Here is a 24,161-nt window from a genome sequence, read left to right on the forward strand (position 1 = left end):
CTTACAACCCAACATGGCTGCGCCCTACCAAGCATGTTTTTTATTTGATTAACTTTAGTTCTCCTTTAGACACAGTTATATTTATCTGATTTGGATTTTTCATCACACCTCTGAGAATTCATACATTGCGATTAAAATGTAAAGAAATGTAGCGTATGTTGACACGATTTAACAGGGTCTGCGGCGTTAAATTGGCTAGCTATCAGGGCTAATGTCAATGCCCTGTACAGAAGCTTTAGCCAGCTAACGAATTGATTACCTAACGAACATTAACATGCAGCTGTCTTTAATAAAACATCAAGGGTGTGCAACACCTTTTTTAAGGCATCTTTTGGACTTCAGGGTTTATCAAACAAGACAAAGGAGCCAGTGCTGTAAAATAGCTTGCACGGTCATTAGACACCGATGGATGAAGAGGGTACCTGTTTTCTGCACACACAACACCACCAACAAGATGATCAGTACACAGGCTGACAAAGTAATGAACTCTACATTGCAGACAGCTTGCCGTGCAGTATGCATTATCTTACAGGTCATGGCCTTTATTGTAGCTAACTGCACTAACTTTGTTGCATAGTCACTTTACCCCAAACGTTACCTACATGTACAAATTACCTCGACTAACCTTTACATATATAGCCTCGTTATTTTATTGTGTGACTTACATTTGACTTTAGTTTATTTAGTAAATATTTTCTTGAAACTGTATTGTTGGTTAAGGGCTTGTATAAGTAAGCATTTCGCGGTAAGGTCTACACATGTTGTATTCGGTGCATGTGACAAGATTTGATTTGATTTGGTTATTTCTTGAAGGAGAACATAGATATGTCAAAGTTCCCAGTGGAGAGGATCAGAAACTTCAGCATCATTGCTCACATTGACCATGGGAAAAGCACCTTGGCTGACCGGCTTCTGGAACTAACAGGTAGCTATCACCTAAATGACCATATTCTTCTTCATTGGTATCATGGTGTTTGTAACTTTTTGTGCAAGCTGGCACCAACTGCAGGAGTGTGTGATGGATCACATTATATTTTGTGATATGAAAGGGAAGGGAAGAAATGGCACCACCAACTAACCCTTCACCTACAATTGAAGTCATTAAAACTTGTTTTCAACCACTCCACAAATTTCTTGATAACAAACTATAGTTTTGGCAAGTTGGTTAGGACATCTACTTTGTGCATGACACAAGTAATATTTTCCAGCAATTGTTTAGACAGATTATTTCACTTAATTCACTGTATCACAATTCCAGTGGGTCAGAAGTTTACATACACTCAGTTGACTGTGCCTTTTAAGCAGCTTGGAATTGACACAATTTGAGTCAATTGGAGGTGTACCTGTGGATGTATTTCAAGGCCTACCTTCAAACTCAGTGCCTTTTTGACATTATGAGAAAATCAAAAGAAATCAGCCAAGACTTCAGAAAAAAATTGTAGACCTCCACAAGTCTGGTTCATCCTTGGGAGCAATTTCCAAATGCCTGAAGGTACCACGCTCATCTGTACAAACAATAGTACGCAAGTATAAACACCGTGGGACGACACAGCCATCATACCACTCAGGAAGGAGACACGTTCTGTCTCCTAGAGGTGAACATACTTTGGTGCAAAAAGTGCAAATCAATCTCAGAACAACGGCAAAGGACCTTGTGAAGATGCTGGAGGAAACAGGTACAAAAGTATCTATATCCACAGTAAAACGAGTCCTATGTTGACGTAACCTGAAAGTCAACTCAGCAAGGAAGAAGCCACTGCTCCAAAACCGCCAATAAAAAGCCAGACTATGGTTTGCAACTACACATGGGGACAAAGAGTGTACTTTTTGGAGATATGTCTCTGGTCTGATGAAACAAAAATAGAACTGTTTGGCCATAATGACCATCGTTATGTTTGGAGGAAAAAGGGGGATGCTTGCAAGCCGAAGAACACCATCCCAACCGTGACGCACGGGGGTGACGGCATCATGTTGTGGGGGTGCTATCCTGCAGGAGGGTCTGGTGCACTTCACAAAATAGATGGCATCATGAGGAAGAAATTACGTGGCTATATTGAAGCAACATCTGAAGACATCAGTCAGGAAGTTAAAGCTTGGTCACGAATGGGTCTTCCAAATGGACAATGACCCCAAGTATACTTTCAAAGTTGTGGCAAAATGGCCTAAGGATGACAAAGTCAAGGTATTGGAGTGGACAAACAACCTCAATCCTATAGAACATTTTTGGGCAGAACTGAAAAGCATGTGCAAGCAAGGAGGCCTACAAACCTGACTCAGTTACACCAGCTCTGTCAGGAGGAATGGGCCAAAATTCACCCAACTTATTGTGGGAAACTTGATGAAGGCTACCCAAAATATTTGACCCAAGTTAAACAATTTAAAGGCAATGCTGCCAAATACTAATTCAGTGTATGTAAACTTCTGACCCATTCTGAATGTGATGAAAGAAATGAAAGCTGAAATAAATGATTCTTTCTACTATTATTCTGACATTTCACATTCTTAAAATAAAGTGGTGATCCTAACTGATCCTACACCAGGCCAACAGCCCGGAAGACAGGACTCTTTCATTCAACACATCTTCTAGATATTCTGCAGAAAAACCTTGTACATCCAAGTACTTCCCTGCAGTTTCCACAACAGCATCCATTTTCGGTGATTTAATATCCACTTTTGTGGTACAGTTCATAACCATTGCAATGAATTCTAAGGAGCCAACCTTACTAAAGCACACCTTTGTATTTGTTCCCTTGACCCATCGTCCTGTACTCCCCTTAAGCTCTGGACCTCGAAGCCAGTTCCACTACTTGTTTTCATTGTTCCCCTCTAATCAGGGCTGATTTAGTCCTGGCCCACCAGGTGGGTGCAATTATCAGGTAGAAAAGAAAACCAGCAGGCTCCAGATCTCGTAGGTTAAGAGTTGAATACCCCTGTTCTACTCTCTTCACTGCCTCAGCATACGACACCTTTTTTTCTACTCTGACCCTGGCAACCTCAACCTGTCTCTCTTGCACCGGGCACTTCTGATTCCGAACAACATGGACACCCCCACAACTGACACAGTTCTTTCCAGCGATACTATGCAGTATTTTGTCCCATGCCCTCCTGCACACTTATGACATCTCAGAATCTCCCTCCTACACACTGCTGCAACATGACCATAAACTTGGCATCTAAAACACCTTAGTGGGTTTGGCACAAAAGCTCTCACAGGATAACTGACATATCCTAACATGACCTTGTCAATTAAAGACTCTTCAAAACTCCTAAAGACCTTCTCAGTTTCACCATGCTCGCCACCGCATCGCGCCAAACGGCAGGCATCACAGAAAAGAGTAAAGGTCCACTTTGAAATCAATTTAACAGTACCCAAATTATTATCTACCTAGCCTGAGACTACATACAGTGCCTTGCGAAAGTATTCGGCCCCCTTGAACTTTGCGACCTTTTGCCACATTTCAGGCTTCAAACATAAAGATATAAAACTGTATTTTTTTGTGAAGAATCAACAACAAGTGGGACACAATCATGAAGTGGAACGACATTTATTGGATATTTCAAACTTTTTTTAACAAATCAAAAACTCAAAAATTGGGCGTGCAAAATTATTCAGCCCCCTTAAGTTAATACTTTGTAGCGCAACCTTTTGCTGCGATTACAGCTGTAAGTCGCTTGGGGTATGTCTCTATCAGTTTTGCACATCGAGAGACTGAATTTTTTTTCCATTCCTCCTTGCAAAACAGCTCGAGCTCAGTGAGGTTGGATGGAGAGCGTTTGTGAACAGCAGTTTTCAGTTCTTTCCACAGATTCTCGATTGGATTCAGGTCTGGACTTTGACTTGGCCATTCTAACACCTGGATATGTATATTTTTGAACCATTCCATTGTAGATTTTGCTTTATGTTTTGGATCATTGTCTTGTTGGAAGACAAATCTCCGTCCCAGTCTCAGGTCTTTTGCAGACTCCATCAGGTTTTCTTCCAGAATGGTCCTGTATTTGGCTCCATCCATCTTCCCATCAATTTTAACCATCTTCCCTGTCCCTGCTGAAGAAAAGCAGGCCCAAACCATGATGCTGCCACCACCATGTTTGACAGTGGGGATGGTATGTTCAGCTGTGTTGCTTTTACGCCAAACATAACGTTTTGCATTGTTGCCAAAAAGTTCAATTTTGGTTTCATCTGACCAGAGCACCTTCTTCCACATGTTTGGTGTGTCTCCCAGGTGGCTTGTGGCAAACTTTAAACAACACTTTTTATGGATATCTTTAAGAAATCTCTTTCTTCTTGCCACTCTTCCATAAAGGCCAGATTTGTGCAATATACGACTGATGGACTCTGTCCTATGGACAGAGTCTCCCACCTCAGCTGTAGATCTCTGCAGTTCATCCAGAGTGATCATGGGCCTCTTGGCTGCATCTCTGATCAGTCTTCTCCTTGTATGAGCTGAAAGTTTAGAGGGACGGCCAGGTCTTGGGAGATTTGCAGTGGTCTGATACTCCTTCCATTTCAATATTATCGCTTGCACAGTGCTCCTTGTTGTTTAGCTTGGGAAATCTTTTTGTATCCAAATCCGGCTTTAAACTTCTTCACAACAGTATCTCGGACCTGCCTGGTGTGTTCCTTGTTCTTCATGATGCTCTCTGCGCTTTTAACGGACCTCTGAGACTATCACAGTGCAGGTGCATTTATACAGAGACTTGATTACACACAGGTGGATTGTATTTATCATCATTAGTCATTTAGGTCAACATTGGATCATTCAGAGATCCTCACTGAACTTCTGGAGAGAGTTTGCTGCACTGAAAGTAAAGGGGCTGAATAATTTTGCACGCCCAATTTTTCAGTTTTTGATTTGTTAAAAAAGTTTGAAATATCCAATAAATGTCGTTCCACTTCATGATTGTGTCCCACTTGTTGTTGATTCTTCACAAAAAAATACAGTTTTATATCTTGATGTTTGAAGCCTGAAATGTGGCAAAAGGTTGCAAAGTTCAAGAGGGCCGAATACTTTCGCAAGGCACTGTATGTGTCAGCCAAAAGGCAGGGATCCACTTTCTCCAAAAATGTAACTCTGGTAACCGCTGGGCCAGAATGATCCTTTTCATGACCATATGGGCGAGGCTCATACTCAATTCTTCACCACACCTGCCACCGCAGGTAATTCATCCTCACTCTCGCCAGGTTTAATTTCTGAGCCATCAGAGACAGCAGACTACGGTTTGTACTTGGCGCCATTCTTCCTCAACACACATCTTCCCTCTGCACATGGCTCTTCTTCCTGTCTGTCCATAATCATGTCTATCCGTTCACCACACTCATGCCGCGCCTTCATCTGCCATATTGTTGGCAGAACACGCACTAATGGCCTTTCTCCAATACCCAACTTTGGTTCCATTGCCCAATTTACTATTCCGGCCATCTCTGGCCTCTCCATTCTCGCAAAATGTGGGCTACTCTGCATCTTTGTCTCGGGTTCCATGCTGGTCCATTACCATATTCATACACATGGATCACACAAATACTCATGCATTTCGTTTCTTGTATGATATGGCTCAGCTCATTGCTTGGTTTTTACAGGTGCCATAGCCACGACAGATAAGAACAAACAGGTGTTGGACAAGCTGCAGGTGGAGCGAGAGCGAGGGATAACTGTGAAGGCCCAGACAGCCTCCTTGTTCTACAAGTACCAGGGACAGACCTACCTGCTCAACCTCATTGATACACCAGTAAGTACATTGAACAATTTTTTTAACATTGCAACAATTTCTAAGATTTTACTGAGTTACAGTTCATATAAGGAAATCAGTCCATTCAAATAAATTCATTAGGCCCTAATCTATGGATTTCACATGACTGGTAATACAGATATGCATCCGTTGGTCACAGATACCTTTAAAAAAGAATAGGGGCGTGGATCAGAAAACCAGTCAGTATCTGGTGTGACCACCATTTGCCTCATGCAGCGCAACAAATCTCCTTTGCATAGAGTTGATCAGGCTGTTGATTGTGGCCTGTAGAATGTTGTCCCACTCCTCTTCAATGGCCGTGAGAAGTTGCTGGATATTGGCGGGAACTGGAATTCGCTGTCATACACGTAGATCCAGAGCATCCCATACGTGTTCTATGGGTGACATGTCTGGTGAGTATGAAGGCCATGGAAGAACTTGGACATTTTCAGCTTCCAGCAATTGTGTACAGATCCTTGCGACATGGGGCCGTGCATTATCATGCTGAAACATGAGGTGATGGCGGCGGATGAATGGCACGACAATGGCCTCAGGATCTCATTTCGGTATCTCTGTGCATTCAAATTGACATTGATGAAATTTAATTGTGTTCGTTGTCCGTAGCTTATGCCTGCACATACCATAACCCCACCGCCACCATGGGGCATTCTGTTCACAACATTGACATCAGCAAACCGCTCGCCCACCCAACGCCATACTGTCTGCAATCTGCCCGGTACAGTTGAAACTGGGATTCATCCTTGCAGAGAACACTTCTCCAGCGTGCCAGTGGCCATCAAAGGTGAGAATTTGCCCACAAGTCTTTTACGATGCTGAACTGCAGTCAGATCAAGACCCTTGTGAGGATGATGAGCTTTCCTGAGAATGTTTCTGTTTGTGCAGAAATTCTTCAGTTGTGCAAACCCACAGTCTCATCAGCTGTCCGGGTGGCTGGTCTGACGATCCCACGGGCGAAGAAGCTAGATGTGGAGGTCCTGGGCTGACGTGGTTACACGTGGTCTGTGGTTGTGAGGCCGGTTGGACATACTGCCAAATTCTCTAACATGGCTTTGGAAGCGGCTTATAGTAGAGTGATTAACATTACATTCTCTGGCAACAGCTCTGGTGGACAATCCTGCAGTCAGCATGTCAATTGCACACTCCATCAACACTTGCGACATCATTGGCATTGTGTTGTGTGACACAACTGCACATTTTAGAGTAGCCTTTTATAGTCCCCAGCACAAGGTGCACCTGTGTAATGATCGTGTTGTTTAGTCAGATTTTTGATATGCCACACCTGTCAGATGGATGGACTATCTTGGCAAAGGAGAAATGCTCACTAACAGGGATGTAAACAAATTTGTGCAAACAATTCGAGCGAAATAAGCTTTCTGTGCAAATTGAAACATTTCTGGAATCTTTTATTTCAGCTCATGAAACATGGGACCAACACTTTACATGTTACATTTTATATTTTTGTTCAGTGTAGATGGGACTAGATACCGTCAGTGACACAAGGGGTTTGTTTGTATTAGTCTTAATTACAGCACTCCTGGTCTTCTCTGTTTTCAGGGTCATGTTGACTTCAGTTATGAAGTGTCTAGATCCATCTCAGCGTGCCAAGGTGTACTGTTGATTGTTGATGCCAATCAGGTAGGTTTTTCGGCAAGGTAAAACTTTATTTTCGGCATAATGTGCATTTGACAGACACATTACCTGGGAAATGTATCCAAGGTAGTGTGTCATTGATGTGTTCTTGTGTGGATCAGGGGATTCAAGCACAGACTGTGGCTAACTTCTACTTGGCATTCGAAGCTCAGCTGACCATCATTCCTGTCATCAACAAGGTACATTTCCCAATTAATCTATGTTAGATAAGTGATTGACAAATATGATCATGTTCTGTTTCTTTTTCAGATTGATTTGAAAAATGCTGATCCAGAGAGGGTAGAAAAACAGATTGAGAAGGTGTTTGATATTCCATCTGAAGAATGTATTAGGGTGAGTTTATTGACTGAGATGTTGATAATTGCCAATATCTTAGTTTGGACAACTGTCTAAATATGATGATTCCTACTCTCTTTAGATTTCTGCCAAACTGGGAACCAATGTAGAACAAGTCCTCCAAGAGGTGGTGAAACGGTTACCACCGTAAGTTTTATTTGACTTGTTACTTCCTGTTAGAAAAACAAAAAATGTCTTCCAATGTAATGCACTTACTCTTTGAATCCATGGCTGCCTCCCAAATGGCACCCTATTCCCTGTAGTGCTCTACTTTTGACCAGGGCCTGTAGAGATCTGGTCAAATGTAGTGCACTATGTAGGGAATAGAGTGCCGTTTCGGATGCACTCAACATAGTAATTTTTTGTTCTCAGACCAACCTTTAAAAAAGAGGACCCATTCAAAGCCCTGGTGTTTGACTCCAACTTCGATCACTACAGAGGGGTGGTGGCGAACATCGCTCTGTTCGGAGGCTATTTGTCTAAAGGAGACAGGATCATATCTGCGTACCTGGGGAAAAGCTACGAGGTCAACGAGCTAGGCCTCCTCAGGCCAGATGAGCACCCCACAGACAGATTGTGAGTGTCTTATCCTGCATAATATTCATCTTGTCTGATTCCATATCATTGGTGGTGACTGTTGTATTAAATGCACACTCTGTCAGTTCTCCCTTCCTCGTGGTAGTAAGATACAAGATGCTAATAATTGTATCGGTTCTTCTTGTTTGGTACATTGCTATATAGGCATATCATATTGGTCACATGGCTGTAAATGAACAATGACTCTTCTTTTCATTCCTGACACTGTGGGTGTGTTGTGCAGGTACGCAGGCCAGGTGGGCTATGTGATAGCAGGTATGAAGGAAGTGAAGGAGGCCCAGATCGGTGACACCCTCTACCATCAGAAACATCTGGTAGAAGCTTTGCCAGGGTTCAAGCCAGCCAAGGCCATGGTGTTTGCCGGTACGCTGACAGACATATAAGTGAGAAAACAATGCAACTGGTCCCATAATGTTGCATTTACAAAGTGTCAATAGGCAGTAGTTTATAAGCAAACATTAGTAGTAGCAGGTGTCACTGATTTCTATCCTGAGTGTGCTTGTTGGCATCCCTCTCCAGGGATGTACCCTATGGACCAGTCAGACTACAGCGCCCTCCGCAGTGCTGTGGAGAAACTGACGCTCAACGACTCCAGTGTGACGGTCCAGAGAGACAGCAGTTTGGCACTGGGAGCAGGCTGGAGGTCAGATCATAACATGACCAACTAAACTACAATCATCTACTACTTAAAGCTGTACAAATGGTGACGGGGATGACCTTGACAGGATACATAGCTTTGGGTCAATGCATCATAGCCTCCCTGGTCTGTGACTGCACTGCTATGCTTTATATTCTTCATTTGCTTTGAGGGATACCATTTTCAGCTTTGATCAAGACCCCTGTGTGACCCTGACTCTTAAATTGTTCGCTCCCTCACACTGACACTCACACTGTTATTGTTTTCCTTTGTTTTTCTTTTCTTCGTTTTGTAGACTCGGCTTCCTGGGCCTGCTCCACATGGAGGTGTTTAACCAGCGCTTGGAACAGGAGTACAACGCCTCTGTCATAGTGACAGCCCCCACTGTGCCCTACAAGGCTATCCTGTCCTCCGCCAAGCTCATTAAGGTAATAGACAGCACCACCTCTAGGGGCTTTAACTCACATATACAGTTGAAGTCAGAAGTTTACATACACTTAGGTTGGAGTCATTAAAACTCGTTTTTCAACCACTCCACAAATTTCTTGTTAACAAACTAGAGTTTTGGCAAGTCGTTTAGGACATCTACTTTGTACATGACACAAGTAATTTTTCCAACAATAGTTTACAGACAGATTATTTCACTCATCACAATTCCAGTGTGTCAGAAGTTTACATACACTAAGTTGACCGTGCCTTTGAACAGCTTGGAAATTCCAGAAAATGATGCCATGGCTTTAAACGCTTCTGATAGGCTAATTAACATAATTTGAGTCAATTGGAGGTGTACCTGTGGAAATATTTCAAGGCCTACCTTCAAACTCAGTGCCTCTTTGCTTGACAAAGAGAAAATCAAAAGAAATCAGCTAAGACCTCAGAAAAAAGATTGTAGACCTCCACAAGTCTGGTTCATCCTTGGGAGAAATTTCCAAACACCTGAAGGTACCATGTTCATCTGCACAAACAATAGTACGCAAGTATAAACACCATGGGACCATGCAGCCATCATACTGCTCAGGAAGAAGACGCATTCTGTCTCCTAGAGATGAAAGTACTTTGGTGCGAAAAGTGCAAATCAATCACAGAACAACAGCAAAGGACCTTGTGAAGATGCTGGAGGAAACGATAAAACGAGTCCTATATCGACATAACCTGAAAGGCCGCTCAGCAAGGAAGAAGCCACTGCTCCAAAACCGCTGCTCCAAAACTGCTCCAACTGCACATGGCGACAAAGATCGTACTTTTTGGAGAAATGTCCTCTGGTCTGATGAAACAAAAATAGAATTGTTTGGCCATAATGACTATTATGTTTGGAGGAAAAAGGGGAAGGCTTACATGCTGAAGAACACCATCCCAACCGTGACGCACGGGGGTGGCAGCATCATGTTGTGGGGGTGCTTTGCTGCTGTAGGGACTGGTGCACTTCACAAAATAGATGGCGTCATGAGAGAGGAAAATTATTTGGATATATTGAAGCAACATCTCAAGACATCAGTCAGGAAGTTAAAGCTTGGTCACGAATGGGTCTTCCAAATGGACAATGACCCCAAGTATACTTCCAAAGTTGTGGCAAAATGGCTTAAGGATGACAAAGTCAAGGTATTGGAGTGGACAAAGCCCTGACCTCAATCCTATAGAACATTTTTGGGCAGAACTGAAAAGCATGTGCAAGCAAGGAGGCCTACAAACCTGACTCAGTTACACCAGCTCTATCAGGAGGAATGGGCCAAAATTTATTGTGGGAAACTTGATGAAGGCTACCCGAAATGTTTGACCCAAGTTAAACAATTTAAAGGCAATGCTGCCAAATACTAATTGAGTGTATGAATACTTCTGACCCACTGGGAATGTGATGAAATAAATCATTCTCTCTACAATTATTCTGACATTTCACATTCTTAAAATAAAGTGGTGACTCCTAACTTTACTGTCAGGAATTGTGAAAAACTGAGTTTAAATGTATTTTGCTAAGGTGTAGGGAAAATTCCGACTTCAACTGTACATATATTGCATTGGAAAGTTGACATGATATCACAGCAAAATAAATGCACACGAGTACATATTTGCAAATGTACAATATCAGTGAAAAGTTTGGATACACCTACTCATTCCAGTTTATTTTTTAAAACTATTTTCTACATAGTAGCATAATAGTGAATACATCAAAACTGAAGTAACACAACCAAAAAAGTGTTAAACAAACTAAAATATATTTTAGATTCTTCAAAGTAGCCACCCTTTGCCATGATGACAGCTTTAAACTCATGTCATTTTCTCAACCATCTTTACCTGGAATGCTTTTCCAATAGTCTTGAAGCAGTTCCCACATATGCTGAGTGCTCGTTGGCTGCTTTTCCTTCCCTCTGCGGTCCAACTCATCCGAAACCAACTCAGTTGGGGTGAGTTTTTATTATAACCCAACCCTGATCTGTACTTCTCCATAAATGTGTCCTTGACCTGTTTGGAGAGCTCCTTGGTTTTCACGGTGCTGCTTGCTTGATGGTGCCCCATGCTTGTTGGTGTTGCAGACTCTGAGGCATTTCAGTACTTGTGTGTTATACTGAGATTATGTGACAGATCATTTGACACTTAGATTGAACACAGGTGGACTTTTAGTTAACTTATTATGTGACTTCCGAAGGTAATTGGTTGCACCAGATCTTATTTAGGAGCTTCATAGCAAAGGGGGTGAAATCAAATGCACGCACCACTTTTCCGTATTTGTTTTTGTGTTGTTGAATATTTTTAAACAAGTAATTTTTTTCACTTCACCAATTTGAACTATTTTAGTCTTTTTCAGTCTCTCGATGTGCAAAACTGATAGAGACATACCCCAAGCGACTTACAGCTGTAATCTCAGCAAAAGGTGGCGCTACAAAGTATTAACTTAAGGGGGCTGAATAATTTTGCACGCCCACTTTTTCAGTTTTTGATTTGTTAAAAAAGTTTGAAATATCCAATAAATGTCGTTCCACTTCATGATTGTGTCCCACTTGTTGTTGATTCTTCACAAAAAAATACAGTTGTATATCTTTATGTTTGAAGCTTGAAATGTGGCAAAAGGTCGCAAAGTTCAAGGAGGCCGAATACTTTCGCAAGGCACTGTATCTTCTGTATACCACCCCTACCTTGTCACAACACAACTGATTGGCTCAAACGCATTAAGAAGGAATGAACTTTTAACAAGGCACACCTGTTAATTGAAATGCATTCCAGGTGACTACCTGATGAAGCTGGTTGAGAGTGCAAAGCTGTCAAGGCAAAGGGTGGCTACTCTGAAGAATCTCAAATATAAAATGTTGAATTATTTAAACTTTTTTTTCTTTGGTTACTACATGATTCCATATGTGTTATTTCATAGTTTTGATGTCTTCACTATTATTCTACAATGTAGAAAATATTAAAAATAAAGACAAATCCTTGAATGAGAAGGTGTGTCCAAACATTTGACTGTTACTGTACGTCAACTATTATTTTCAAACAGTGAAAAAATTGTTTATAAACTGTTTCATACACTGTCATGTGAAAAAATATATATGTATGTACATGGTAACCGTTGTTTGGTGAAGGTTCTAACTGTTGTGTTGTAGGAGCATGGGAAGGAGGAGATCACCATAGTGAACCCAGCCCAGTTCCCAGACAGGTCCGTAGTGAAAGAGTACCTGGAGCCCATGGTGATGGGGACCATCATCACCCCTGATGACTACATTGGGAAAATCATGAGTATCTGCTTGGTAAGCCAGCCTGGCTTTCAGGTGTTGCTAATTATTTGTTTTTAGGATCACTGTGTAACAGAGACATTTAAGAAAATGTGTTTTGATTACATTCACTTTGCAAAACAAAAATCTTTTTATTTTTTTTTCCTAATTGCTCCATTCATGTAGAATCGCCGAGCCGTCCAGAAGAACATGGTGTACATTGACGACCACCGAGTGATGATGAAATATCTCTTCCCTCTGAATGAAATTGTCGTGGACTTCTATGACCTCCTCAAATCCATGTCTTCAGGATATGCCAGGTAATTCTATGTTGCATAGGGAACCTTCTCAGTAGGGCCGGGACGATACCAGTATCGCAATAGTTTTTTTCATGGCAAAAAAAGAAATCACAAAGCAGACCAAACTCTTTGGTCCTTTAAAAACCTGCTGGATGTAAAATATTGTGTGCTGTAGATCTTGGAAAATAAATTCATGTGACTCTGGATGACAACATAAATTCTGTTTGTTCCCAACATTATGCCTGTTTTCCTAAAGAAATGAAATCCGCTTCGTGTTTTGTTTCCTTGCCAGGATACGAACGAGTATCGGGATACTGGTATTGATCCGGCCCAACTTTTCAGATAGATTTGGCAACCTGAATGATTAGAAGAACATGAGACATTGTATGTTGTAATATTGTTCATCAGCTTTGACTATGAGGATGCAGGGTACCAGGCTGCCCATGTGATCAAGATGGATATTCTGCTGAATGGGAAACCTGTGGAGGAACTCACCACTATTGTTCACAAGTAAGTCTTTGATACTTAGTGCTTAGACCTGCATCAGCTAATCTTTGGGCTCAGACGCCTACGGTTGAAAAACAAGTGTTGACTGAATCCTAACTCAAACTTTTGTGAATCTCTCCCGTTGACATTACTGTGATTCAACTCTTGAGTAAAAACAACGATCTACTATACAAATTATTATTTGGCTCAATGTATCAATCTTTCAAGGGCTACTAATACTATGATATATTTTAGTACCGTAATGATGTGACCCTTGGGTGTTTTCTGTTCTGTTCTCCTATGTACAGAGACCGGGCATACAGTGCAGGCAAAGCCATGTGCGAGCGCCTGCAAGACGCCATACCCAGACAGATGTTTGAAATCGCAGTACAAGCAGCCATCGGCAGCAAAGTCATCGCCAGGGAGACGTAAGTGTCGTGGCCAAACATGGAAGAATGCACGCAAGACCAAGTCATTTGGAAAGTTGGTAGCGTTTCAGATTGCACGACACCCGCTCTCTCTCTCTCTTGCAGAATAAAGGCTTACAAGAAAAATGTGCTCGCAAAGTGTGTAAGTAAACTTGTTATTTTAATTCAAATGTTGGTTTGTACCAATGATTTAGATATACCCTAGGTGACAGATAGGGGGCGCTGTGTTGAAGCCACGGTGCCTCAATCTTGGCACTCCCCCACCATTGTAAAAAATAGAAATGCATTTATTAATGTTTACATTCGTTTTTTGCCACATTTATTATATTACAGACACCTTAATGCATACTTTTCGATTTCATTATGTGAGCTAAACATCAAATAAAAAGTTATAAAATATATTTTAAAAACCATTTGCCTTTAAAGTATAATTTAAGATGAATACTATTACTGTGCCCACTACAACAACAAAAATACGTAAATGCATGTAATTTTGTCCTTGAAAGATTTAATTGAAATAATGTAGAATTCCTATTAAGGACTGCTCCCACTGGGGAGTGCCAATATGGCCGACCTGTGTCTTCAAGGCCTCTCAATGGACAATACATACCGTCAACAATTCAGGGTTAATACACAGTACCAGTCAAATGTTTGGTCACACCTGCTCATTCCAGGATTTTACTTTATTTGTACTATTTTCTACATTGTAGAATAATAGTGAAGACATCAAAACTATGAAGTAACACATGGAATCATGTAGTAACCAAAAAAGTGTTAAACAAATCTAAATATATTTTATGTTGGAGATTCTTCAAAGTAGCGACCCTTTGCCTTGATGACAGCTTTGCAAACTCTTTGCATTCTCTCAACCAGGTTCATGAGGTAGTCACCTGGAATGCATTACAATTAACAGGTGTGCCTGTTAATCATTTGTGGCTTTTCTTTCCTTCTTAATGCGTTTGAGTCAATCAATTGTGTTGTGACAAGGTAAGGGTGATATACAGAAGATTGCCCTATTTGGTAAAAGACCAAGTCCATATTATGGCAAGAACAGCTCAAATAAGCAGAGAGAAATGACAGTCCATCATTACTTTAGGATATGAAGGTCAGTCAATATGGAACATTTCAAGAACTTTAAAAGTTTCTTCAAGTGCTGTTGCAAAAACCATCAAGCTCTATGATGAAACTGGATCTCATGAGGACCTTCACAGGAAAGGAAGACCCAGAGTTACCTCTGCTGCGGAGGATAAGTTCATTAGAGTTACCAGCCTCAGAAATCGTCAATTAACTACACCTTAGTTTGCACCTCACAGAGTTCAAGTAACAGACACATCTTAACATCAGCTGTTCAGAGGAGACTGCGTGAATCAGGCCTTCATGGTCAAATTGCTGCAATGACACAACTACTAAAGGACACCAATAATAAGAAGAGACTTGCTTGGGCCAAGAAACACGAGCAATGGACATTAGACCGGTGGAAATCTGTCCTTTTGGTCTAATGAGTCCAAATTTGCGATTTTTGGTTCCAGCCGCTGAGACGCAGAGTAGTTGGACGGATAATCTCTGCATGTGTGTTTCCCAACGTGAAGCGAGGAGAAGGTGTGATGGTGTGCTTTGCTGGTGACACTGTTAGTGATTTATTTTGAATTCAAGGCACACTTAACCAGCATGGCTACCACAGCATTCTGCAGCAATATGCCATCCCATCAGGTTCGTGCTTAGTGGGACTATCATTTGTTTTTCAACAGGACAATGACACAAAACACTCCTCTAGGCTGTGTAAGGGCTATTTGACCAAGAAGGAGAGTGATGGAGTGCTGCATCAGATGACCCGGCCTCCACAATCACCCAACCTCAACCCAATTGAGATGGTTTGGGATGAGTTGGACCGCAAAGTGAAGAAAAAGCAGCCAACAAGTGTTCAGCATATGTGGGAACTCCTTCAAGACTGTTGGAAAAGCATTCCAGGTGACTACCTCCATGAAGCTGGTTGAAAGAATGCCAAGCTGTCATAAAGGGTGGCTACTTTGAAGAATCTATAATTTAACCTTTTTTTTTTGGTTACGATGTGTTATTTCATAGTTTTGATGTCTTCACTATTATTCCACATTGTAGTGTTTTAGTATGTTAGCTGATCCTTGAGTCTCTAGCCCCATTTTATAACTGATGCTAACATAGGTCCTTAGTCCTGATCTTGTTTACATTCTGATTGTGTTCATATTTACAGATGTCTACACATGGTATTAAAATATGTCTGTTATCCGTCCATCGTGTTTGCATTGTGACCAGATTTCCTGGTCCCTCCCTTTATGCAAATTATTTGGGATCAGGACAAAGAATGCATGTTACAACCAGGTATAAACAGGGCTTTTCTCTCTTTCAGTACGGAGGTGATGTAACAAGAAAGATGAAGCTCCTGAAGAAACAAGCGGAGGGTAAAAAGAAGATGCGTTATATTGGAACCGTGCAAGTCCCCAAGGATGCCTTCATCAATGTTCTGAAGAGGAAAGACAAGTAGAATATCAGTATCCTTAGTCATTGAAGGTATTTTTTTGTTCAACAAATTAACAAACAATATTGTTACCATCAAAATAACTTCAATGTCCCATACATAAAGATGTCAAATTTTAACATTGTTTATTCTTATAATGTAGATCCCGTTGCCTATGAAAACATGTAACAATTACTCAGTTTACCCTCAGGAGAAGCATCTGGTACTGGCACACTTGCGTTCACCTGTCCAGTCATGTCTAGTCTGAGGGCTCTATTCAATCCGTATTGCGTAAATGCAAATGTAAAGAGTGTTCCCGCGTTGGCAGAGACAGCATCACATGTCAGCTCAATCTGGAATTACCTTTACATTTCAATCGTGCTGTAACGCAGAACTTCCGCAATACGGATTTAATCAAGCCCATTATTTGTTCAAGAAAGGGAGTAATGAAGGATGCACTTTGAAAGAATTCCAATAAGGCCTTGGTATATGAAGAATAAGGAAAACTCCAGCTACTGGTTCATCACGAGTCAATATACAAAAATTACATGGAAAAAGCACCAGAGGTCGTTGTCTTACAAAGGTTTTTCCTAGATATGTTCTTTTTGCAGTGAGTCTCCATGTTCTCACCCAAAGAAAATCAAATTTAAAAAAAAAAAGTCAAAATCCTCAACATCGTGGAATTTGTAGGATGAAATGAGCATGATGCTGTTTTCAAACAATTTTATTTAAATGTTTTAGAAAATAGTATGTACAAAGTGCTGCTGGTTTGATTTATGGCCAAAAAAATGCCATATTCTCCCAAGCAAGGTTACAAATTACACCTTTTGTCAAAAAAGTTAATTTATAACACTTTTACAGCCATTCAAATATCTAAAACCAAATCCTGTTTATGTTTTCTTACACAGACCTCAATAAACAGCATATTTACCTCTGTAAATATTACATTTTTCAGTAGCTAAGGAATTTACTTGAGTAAATACAAATAGTAATCAACAATGGAGACATTTCTCAAAATGGAGTTGAAGGAAATGGCGGCAGACATCCTCAGGAACAGGACTTAGTTTCGCTAGTGTTTTCTCTTAAGAAAAGACAAAGAGCCATTTCCTTCTTGGACTCTTTGCTTGGGTTGCCAAACTCAGCCATTCATACCATGGACAACGCTAATAAAGAATAGCACCGTGTTGTTGCTCCCACTGATTAACTCTCTCTCTCTCTGGTCAGAAGTGTTTATCAGAATGATACAGGGGAGAATGTGCCACATGAGGGAAACAGTTTACTTGTGTAACATTTATCTCAAGCTAAATGTACACTGTGCTATGTAGGGAGTACTGTATAGTGCATTGACCGTGTTCCAGCACTGAACAAAGACCTTAGGTTAACTCCTCTCCCTTTTCTGGCCTTGGCTTGTTCCAGACAGGGAAGCAGTCTGTCTGGGGCTAATAGTGTAATTGACATCTCCTAATGGGGATATGTTAGGAGAAGAGGTTGCTGTTGTAAGCTTGAGCAGTTCAGTCATTTCTGCAACCACAGCAAAAAGGAAAACACAGTCACCGGTTTGGGGGGGATTGTAAGAACATACTGGACATTCTAAATAGCCCTAACACACAGGAACCAATCAAATGAAGTTGATGCAACTGTTTTCAAACCAGGAGTTGGGTCTAAGATAGCCTCTACGAATCCAAGAGTGGACGACTCTCGTCTCTAACATGTAGGCTCCCTTTTTGTGAACAGTCACATCACAAGTCAGACTGTTGAATAAACTTCATCTGAATGTAATTTACCTGTTGTCTGCTGATTTTGTCCTGATGTAGGAGGTCATCTGAGACAAAATATCCACAGAGTAGTGTTATCAACCCAACTTTCAGTACGTTGGTCTGTATGTTGCTTTGTATTTTCAATGCTGACGAAATCGGCAAGCGACATGCACAATATGTAAAAGATGCCACAGACCAAACGTTGTCCCACGTAATCATCTGGCAAATTTCACAAGCACTTCAAGCTGCTTTTGAAGTAATGCGCTTTGGTCAACAACATTCAGTTACATCCGGCTAATGTTGACATATTGTGCATCACTTGAAATGCATCAGGAGATGGAAAATACAAGTGACAGAAACTAATGGCGTGGCAAAAAGCTGTGTAAACAACACTTTCCTGTGGATACCCTATCTACACTTCCTACTGCCAAAAGGACCAACAGCACAGACAACCGGCAACGTACGTTTGAATATCATTGTATTCAACATTCTGGCTTGTAGAGACTGTCTTTTTTACAACTTCTTTTAGACTGAATTCCATGACGTAACCATGTTAAGACAAGGCCTAAGGGAATTGGGCCGAGCAATGAGCCAGAGGGGACGTATTTTCGGGGTTCCCAGAGTTCCGTGGCGCATTGGCAGCTCCGTCCAGCCCCAGCGAGCGCCGGTAGGCGGCAGACAATCTGTAGAGCACATCTGGCGAGGGGCGTGATTGGGAGTCGCCCTTCTGGGTCAGGAGCATGTTAAACAAGGTGTTGACCTCGGAGAGCAAGGCCCCGCCCAGCGGGCCATCCTTCTCCGGCGTCTTGCCGAAGGTGGAGAAGGAGGAGTCGTCAAGGGTGTCTGGGGAGCAATGGGTGTCGGAGGACGGTGGCCCGTCGGGGACAAAAATGTTCTTGTGGTAGTCTGCAGTGAGTGGGAGGGAGAGGCGGGCCATCCATGCAGGGTCCTCTATGTCAGCAAAGACGTCATCTGATAAGAGACAAGGAAAGAGATGAGAACATGTCGATAAAGTATAAAACTGGCAAAACAGTTTAACAACATGTATATAAGACAAAGCAACAGCTCTACAGCAATACACATGGGTGTCCTTTGTTATAGTATTTGTTGTTGTTGGCCAGTGTTGTTGTTTGCGCCTAAGAAAATGACTTTCCTCCTGTGAAAACAACATTAAATGAAATCTGATGATGGGAGAATGATTATCTGGTATGTTAAAGACAACAAAGAGAAAAATAAGTTAATAACAAATAAGCTTATGGAGGTAAAAGTCCAATCTTGCTCAAAAACAATTTCCTTTGGGGGGGGGGGGGGGGGGGGGGGCAGGATGGAGGAAATCACAGGAGGAGTATATTTATCTGGCATTTCCTGTCATCTCTTGGCTATATCCTGAGTTATACTCAAGTAAAATGGCCAAGTGGTTTTACACATAATGAGCATGAACAGACTCAGAACGGGTGAAAATCCACTTAAAGCTAAGCCAATCTCTAGAGTTAAGCATTCCAGGCATTATGGGGATGTCCATGCCTGATTATCTTGACCAACTTATGTATTTGGGGGGGGGTGTTAGTTGTAGTATAACTGATCATTTACATTTAAATGGTATGTTTAAAAAGAAAACACATTTCAGCAAAATGGATAGAGACTATCGAGAGACATTTTTAAATGACAAAACACAAGCAACATGCTACAGGTTACAACCCCAGGAATAAAAAATATAAAAAACACCAGAATGACTCCTCTTGTTTTGGCCTCCCCAACTCTTTAACTTGATTCTCCTCACTTCAATCTGATTAGGCTCGTGGCCTAGAAAAAGCGCCTGCTGTGGATCACTCACCCTGTGGTCCTCATTAAATCACAACCAGACCTGGTGCACACACACTCAGCAACACACACACACTTGCAGAGAAGTTCCTGAACGACCCCAGCAGCTAGCATCTCTCCCCACACACATACATACAGTACACACACCCTAATTCCCTCTCTCAAACACACACACACAGACACTCATACTCTCTCCCCCCACTGTGACACTGACAGACCTTGACTTAAATCTCAATCCATAAACTACACAAATCCTTATCCCGCTGTGTTTACCCTACACATCAGTGAAGAGCAACCTACACAAATCCTTATCCCGCTGTGTTTACCCTACACATCAGTGAAGAGCAACCTACACAAATCCTTATCCCGCTGTGTTTACCCTACACATCAGTGAAGAGCAACCTACACACTGTGTTTACCCTACACATCAGTGAAGAGCAACCTACACAAATCCTTATCCCGCTGTGTTTACCCTACACATCAGTGAAGAGCAACCTACACAAATCCCACATGACGTTCAGACGCATCATGTTTCGCCCCAAATCCCTGTAAGATAGTTATCCTCTGCAGTATTTGTTTGGAATGTTCAGACTGAGCTCCATGTATGTGGGGGTTTTTGAATGAAAGAGAGGAAGCTCCATATTTGTGGAGGGGGGGGTTAACTCTTGAGTTGTTGAACCACACACACAGGTAATCAAACGAAGTGGCCCTGAACCAGTCAACCACCATTACTTCTAAGGCCATCTTTCATGTCTGTCATCTCCCGGAGACCTCAGAAGAGAGCGTTGCTAACATTGCTAGCATGCATATAAACTGCCAGTAACTAAAGGGGCAGGCTGGCCCTTGTACATGGTCTGTTGCGACTGCTTGACTTTGACACGGAGGCTGGGGAGGCAGTGTTAGCCCCACAGCAGACCACATCAGAGAGAGAGAGATTAACTCACAAGCTAACTGCCTGGGTTCAATAAAATGCTGCTTCCTTGTCTGGCTGCTTTCTCTGCAAACACCTCTGTCCCCCCCTCCATCCCCTCTCTCTCTATTTCTCTGTCCCTCTTACTGTCTAATTCAGGGGTGGGGTACTAGGCCCGCGGATCAATTTCCAAAAAAACAAATGGAACTCATTTGGGTCTGAGAGTTAGAGTAGTAGAATACACAGGGTGCAATTTTGAAATGTGGTTGTACATCAACAGTTTTTCTCTTGTCAGCCACTGACAGTCACTCAATTAGCCCATATCAGCTATCTAAAGTTGTAGTAGTCATGGTTGAATTACTGACGTGGGGCCCCGATTGATTTTGTTAGTCACTCTCACTCAAATATCATATTAAAAACTACAAACATTTCTCTCCACCCTATGACAAAATGTGTATAATTGCAGCAAACTTGCTATAAAAGTCTTTAAAAAATGCTATGCCCCATGGCAAAATGTGTATAAAGCAATAAAATGTATTCATAAAATTAAAATTCTGCAATTATACACATTTTTCCATGGGAAGGAGAGAAGATTTAGCAAAAATGTTTCTTAGGTCCCCAAAAGGCTAATGCCTACTCTGACTGCTTGTGTGGGTATGAATGTAGGTATGCAGACCCGCGAGCCACTAAGGCCCCTTGTGATTTTTTGTGGCCCCCATCAAAGTTGACCATCCCTGGTCTAACCCCTTTTGTTTTTATGTCTGCAAACTCTTCTCCCTCTCCTTATCTCGCTCTCCCCCTCTCTCTACACCCCCCACTCTCTCTCTTCCCCTCTCTCTACACGCCCCACTCTCTCTATATCCCCTCTACACCCCCGACTCTCTCTGTATCCCCTCTCTCTACACCCCCTACTCTCTCTATATCCCCTCTCTCTACACCACCCACTCTCTCTATATCCCCTCTCTCCACACCCCCCCCACTCTATACCTCATCCCCCTATATCTACACCCCCCACTCTACATCTAATTTCCCTCTCCCACTCCCTTCTTCTCTTTATTTTCCGTGATCCATGGCTCGCCCCCTTGCAAACTTAATTAGACTGGACCCACCAGCAGGGAACCCCTAAATCCTCAGAAAACAATTACCCTCTTATTGGAACCAGAGGAACCCCCACACACCACATCACACAAACAGGTTTGATGTGGAGAACATCCCTTCTGTGGTAGATCGACTACAACCACAACCAAACACCCGCAAATATGGAAGCAGTTTAAAGCATACCGCCAAGCGTTAGATCTACAAATCTATTTAAAGTCAGAGCTCAGCTTTAATTAAGGTCATAATCATTGGTTTAGTAAATCTGACAACTCAATTGGTGATTTGTGATTCATCTTCTATCCTCTCTAAGACTATAGTTTCAATTTAGATTTTCAAGTGAACTGTCCCTTTAATGGGTGATATGGCTACCAAACAAAATAATGCAGATTTGAAAGAAAATAGCAGAGCTCAAGGACAGATAGAGATTGTGAGGCCACATTCTGAAAAAGGGGTGCTGAAAACACACTGATCTACACACTAGTGGTGTATGGTTTAGTTGTTTGCTCACCCGCACACAATTGCTAATAACCATCCACAACCGGTCATAACCTATCCACAACCGGTCATAACCCATCCACAACCTGTCATAACCCATCCACAACCGGTCATAACCCATCCACAACCGGTCATAAACCATCCACAACCTGTCATATCCCATCTACAACCGGTCTTTGATATTAATTACTAGTCTGCAGCTAGGAATTCGTTATCATTGAACGCGAAGACCGACAACCGCCGAAACATCTATCCATAACGACATGAATGAATGTCACTCTGAACTATCCATTCTAACCACGACAGAGAGGGCGGACAAACTCTCCAACAGAAACAAACTTTTCAACAGAGACCTCGACGACACACTGAGCGTAAATATATATATTGATTGCAATTGTTTCTGAATGAGTGAGTGTTCATGTGCAAAGGATTAGCATTTCAGTTGTAATAATTATCAACACTGTAGTGACTTCTCAGCTGACCCCCACTCCCCTTTTGTCTAACAAGCTGCCATGCCGATTTGCCCACTAGGGCACATTCCCCTATCATTTCTTGTAACCATATTTACTTTGTTTGTTTGTGTGTGCACTTTTGTGATTGTTTAGTTAGTTAATAAATAAATGATTTAAGACAATTGATGTATGGATGACTCATAGTGAAGACTGGGTTCGTGCAGATAACCAACAATTTACGATGTTTGGAATGAGACTAACGTGAGGTAAAGAAGAATTCATTAATCAGAAGACTATTGATCAGATATGAAAATATCTGAAATGTTATATTAGGAAAATTATAACTTTGTAATCTGAATATTTTCCTTGGAGCCCCAACTTCCTAGTTAATTACTGTTGCATGATTAATCAGTTTAATCGCGTAATAATAATTACAGAGAATCTTTGATAAAAACTAAAAGTCTTCATTTAATGATAGTAAAGACACGACATAGCCTATCCACAACCGGTCATAACCCATCCACAACCGGTCATAACCCATCCACAACCGCCTGACTCGACTATATGTGATAAAGGATAAAGTGAAAATCTGAGGCCTGTTAGTCCAGGGTTTGATGATGAGTTGTTTATTTGAATCAGCTGTGTAGTTCTAGGGCAAAAACCAAAACATGCACCCAAGGGGGGACCCAGGACAGAGTTTGGGAAACCCTGTGTTAGTCAACTTGTCTATAGTTAGAAACATGCAGCTTCTCTTTTGTCATTATATGTTGCCCTAGAAGACTAAATAAACCCTTGCTCACCAGCATAATGTCATGTAGCTGAAATACGATCAGCTTTTATGATGCTGATAAAGATAGCAACTCTACAGATGGTATCTAACTGCGCATTCACATTCAAGATGCTGAAAGAAAGAAATTATATTTTTCCAAATGTTGCCTACATTTGGTGACTCATTTTACTGCAAGAAATGCTTAGTTCTGTAGGAGTTAATGTTAATAAATGTCAAACTCATTCTATGGAGGGCCTAGCATCCGTGGGTTTTCCCTTTCAATTAAGACCTAGATAACCAGGTGAGGGAAGTGCTTTACTAATTAGTGACCTTAATTCATCAGTTAAGAACAAGGGTGGAGCGAAAACCAGCAGACACTCTGCCTTCCGTGGAATGAGTTTGACACGTGTTACAGACCTAGTCAGTCTCCAGATTTCAGTCAATAGACAGCCAGGCGAGGGGAATTCCTTACTAATTAATGACCATATT

At 41.7% G+C, this 24,161-nt stretch overlaps 2 protein-coding genes across 4 annotated transcripts in view; one reads left to right on the forward strand and one right to left on the reverse strand.

The window, feature by feature from the left end:
- guf1 (GTP binding elongation factor GUF1) lies at positions 1-18,632 on the forward strand. 3 transcript variants are annotated; one of them, XM_036943033.1, is made up of 17 exons: positions 1-478; positions 817-925; positions 5,579-5,727; positions 7,303-7,383; positions 7,500-7,577; positions 7,648-7,731; positions 7,817-7,881; positions 8,107-8,310; positions 8,555-8,694; positions 8,851-8,974; positions 9,264-9,396; positions 12,559-12,702; positions 12,853-12,986; positions 13,374-13,475; positions 13,760-13,879; positions 13,985-14,021; positions 16,263-18,632. In XM_036943033.1, exons 1-17 carry the CDS (start codon positions 275-277, stop codon positions 16,395-16,397), a joined length of 2,043 nt encoding a protein of 680 aa, XP_036798928.1. In that variant the 5' UTR covers positions 1-274; the 3' UTR covers positions 16,398-18,632. The 3 variants fall into 3 exon arrangements, with proteins under 3 accessions (XP_036798928.1, XP_021417040.2, XP_021417041.2); XM_021561365.2 differs by having other exon boundaries at positions 814-925; positions 16,263-17,048; XM_021561366.2 differs by having other exon boundaries at positions 814-925; positions 8,173-8,310; positions 16,263-16,975.
- The window catches only part of LOC110488905 (protocadherin-12), a 21,064-nt gene continuing 13,348 nt past the window's right edge, over positions 16,446-24,161 (reverse strand). The window contains exon 4 of the mRNA XM_021561363.2: positions 16,446-19,099. Within this exon, the coding sequence (XP_021417038.2) occupies positions 18,693-19,099 (407 nt within the window). The 3' untranslated portion in view covers positions 16,446-18,692. The remainder of the gene's footprint in view (positions 19,100-24,161) is intronic.

This window comes from Oncorhynchus mykiss, chromosome 14 (genome assembly GCF_013265735.2).
Source record: "Oncorhynchus mykiss isolate Arlee chromosome 14, USDA_OmykA_1.1, whole genome shotgun sequence".
NCBI lineage: Eukaryota > Metazoa > Chordata > Actinopteri > Salmoniformes > Salmonidae > Oncorhynchus > Oncorhynchus mykiss.

What these genes read in the sequence shown, in the direction of transcription:
- guf1 (XM_021561365.2), top strand. Translation starts at nt 275, where the DNA reads ATGCAGCTGTCTTTAATAAAACATCAAGGGTGTGCAACACCTTTTTTA. An exon ending in CCGGCTTCTGGAACTAACAG is followed by an intron (nt 926 to 5,578) that starts GTAGCTATCACC and finishes TGGTTTTTACAG; the next exon opens with GTGCCATAGCCACGACAGAT. An exon ending in AAATCATGAGTATCTGCTTG is followed by an intron (nt 12,703 to 12,852) that starts GTAAGCCAGCCT and finishes CCATTCATGTAG; the next exon opens with AATCGCCGAGCCGTCCAGAA.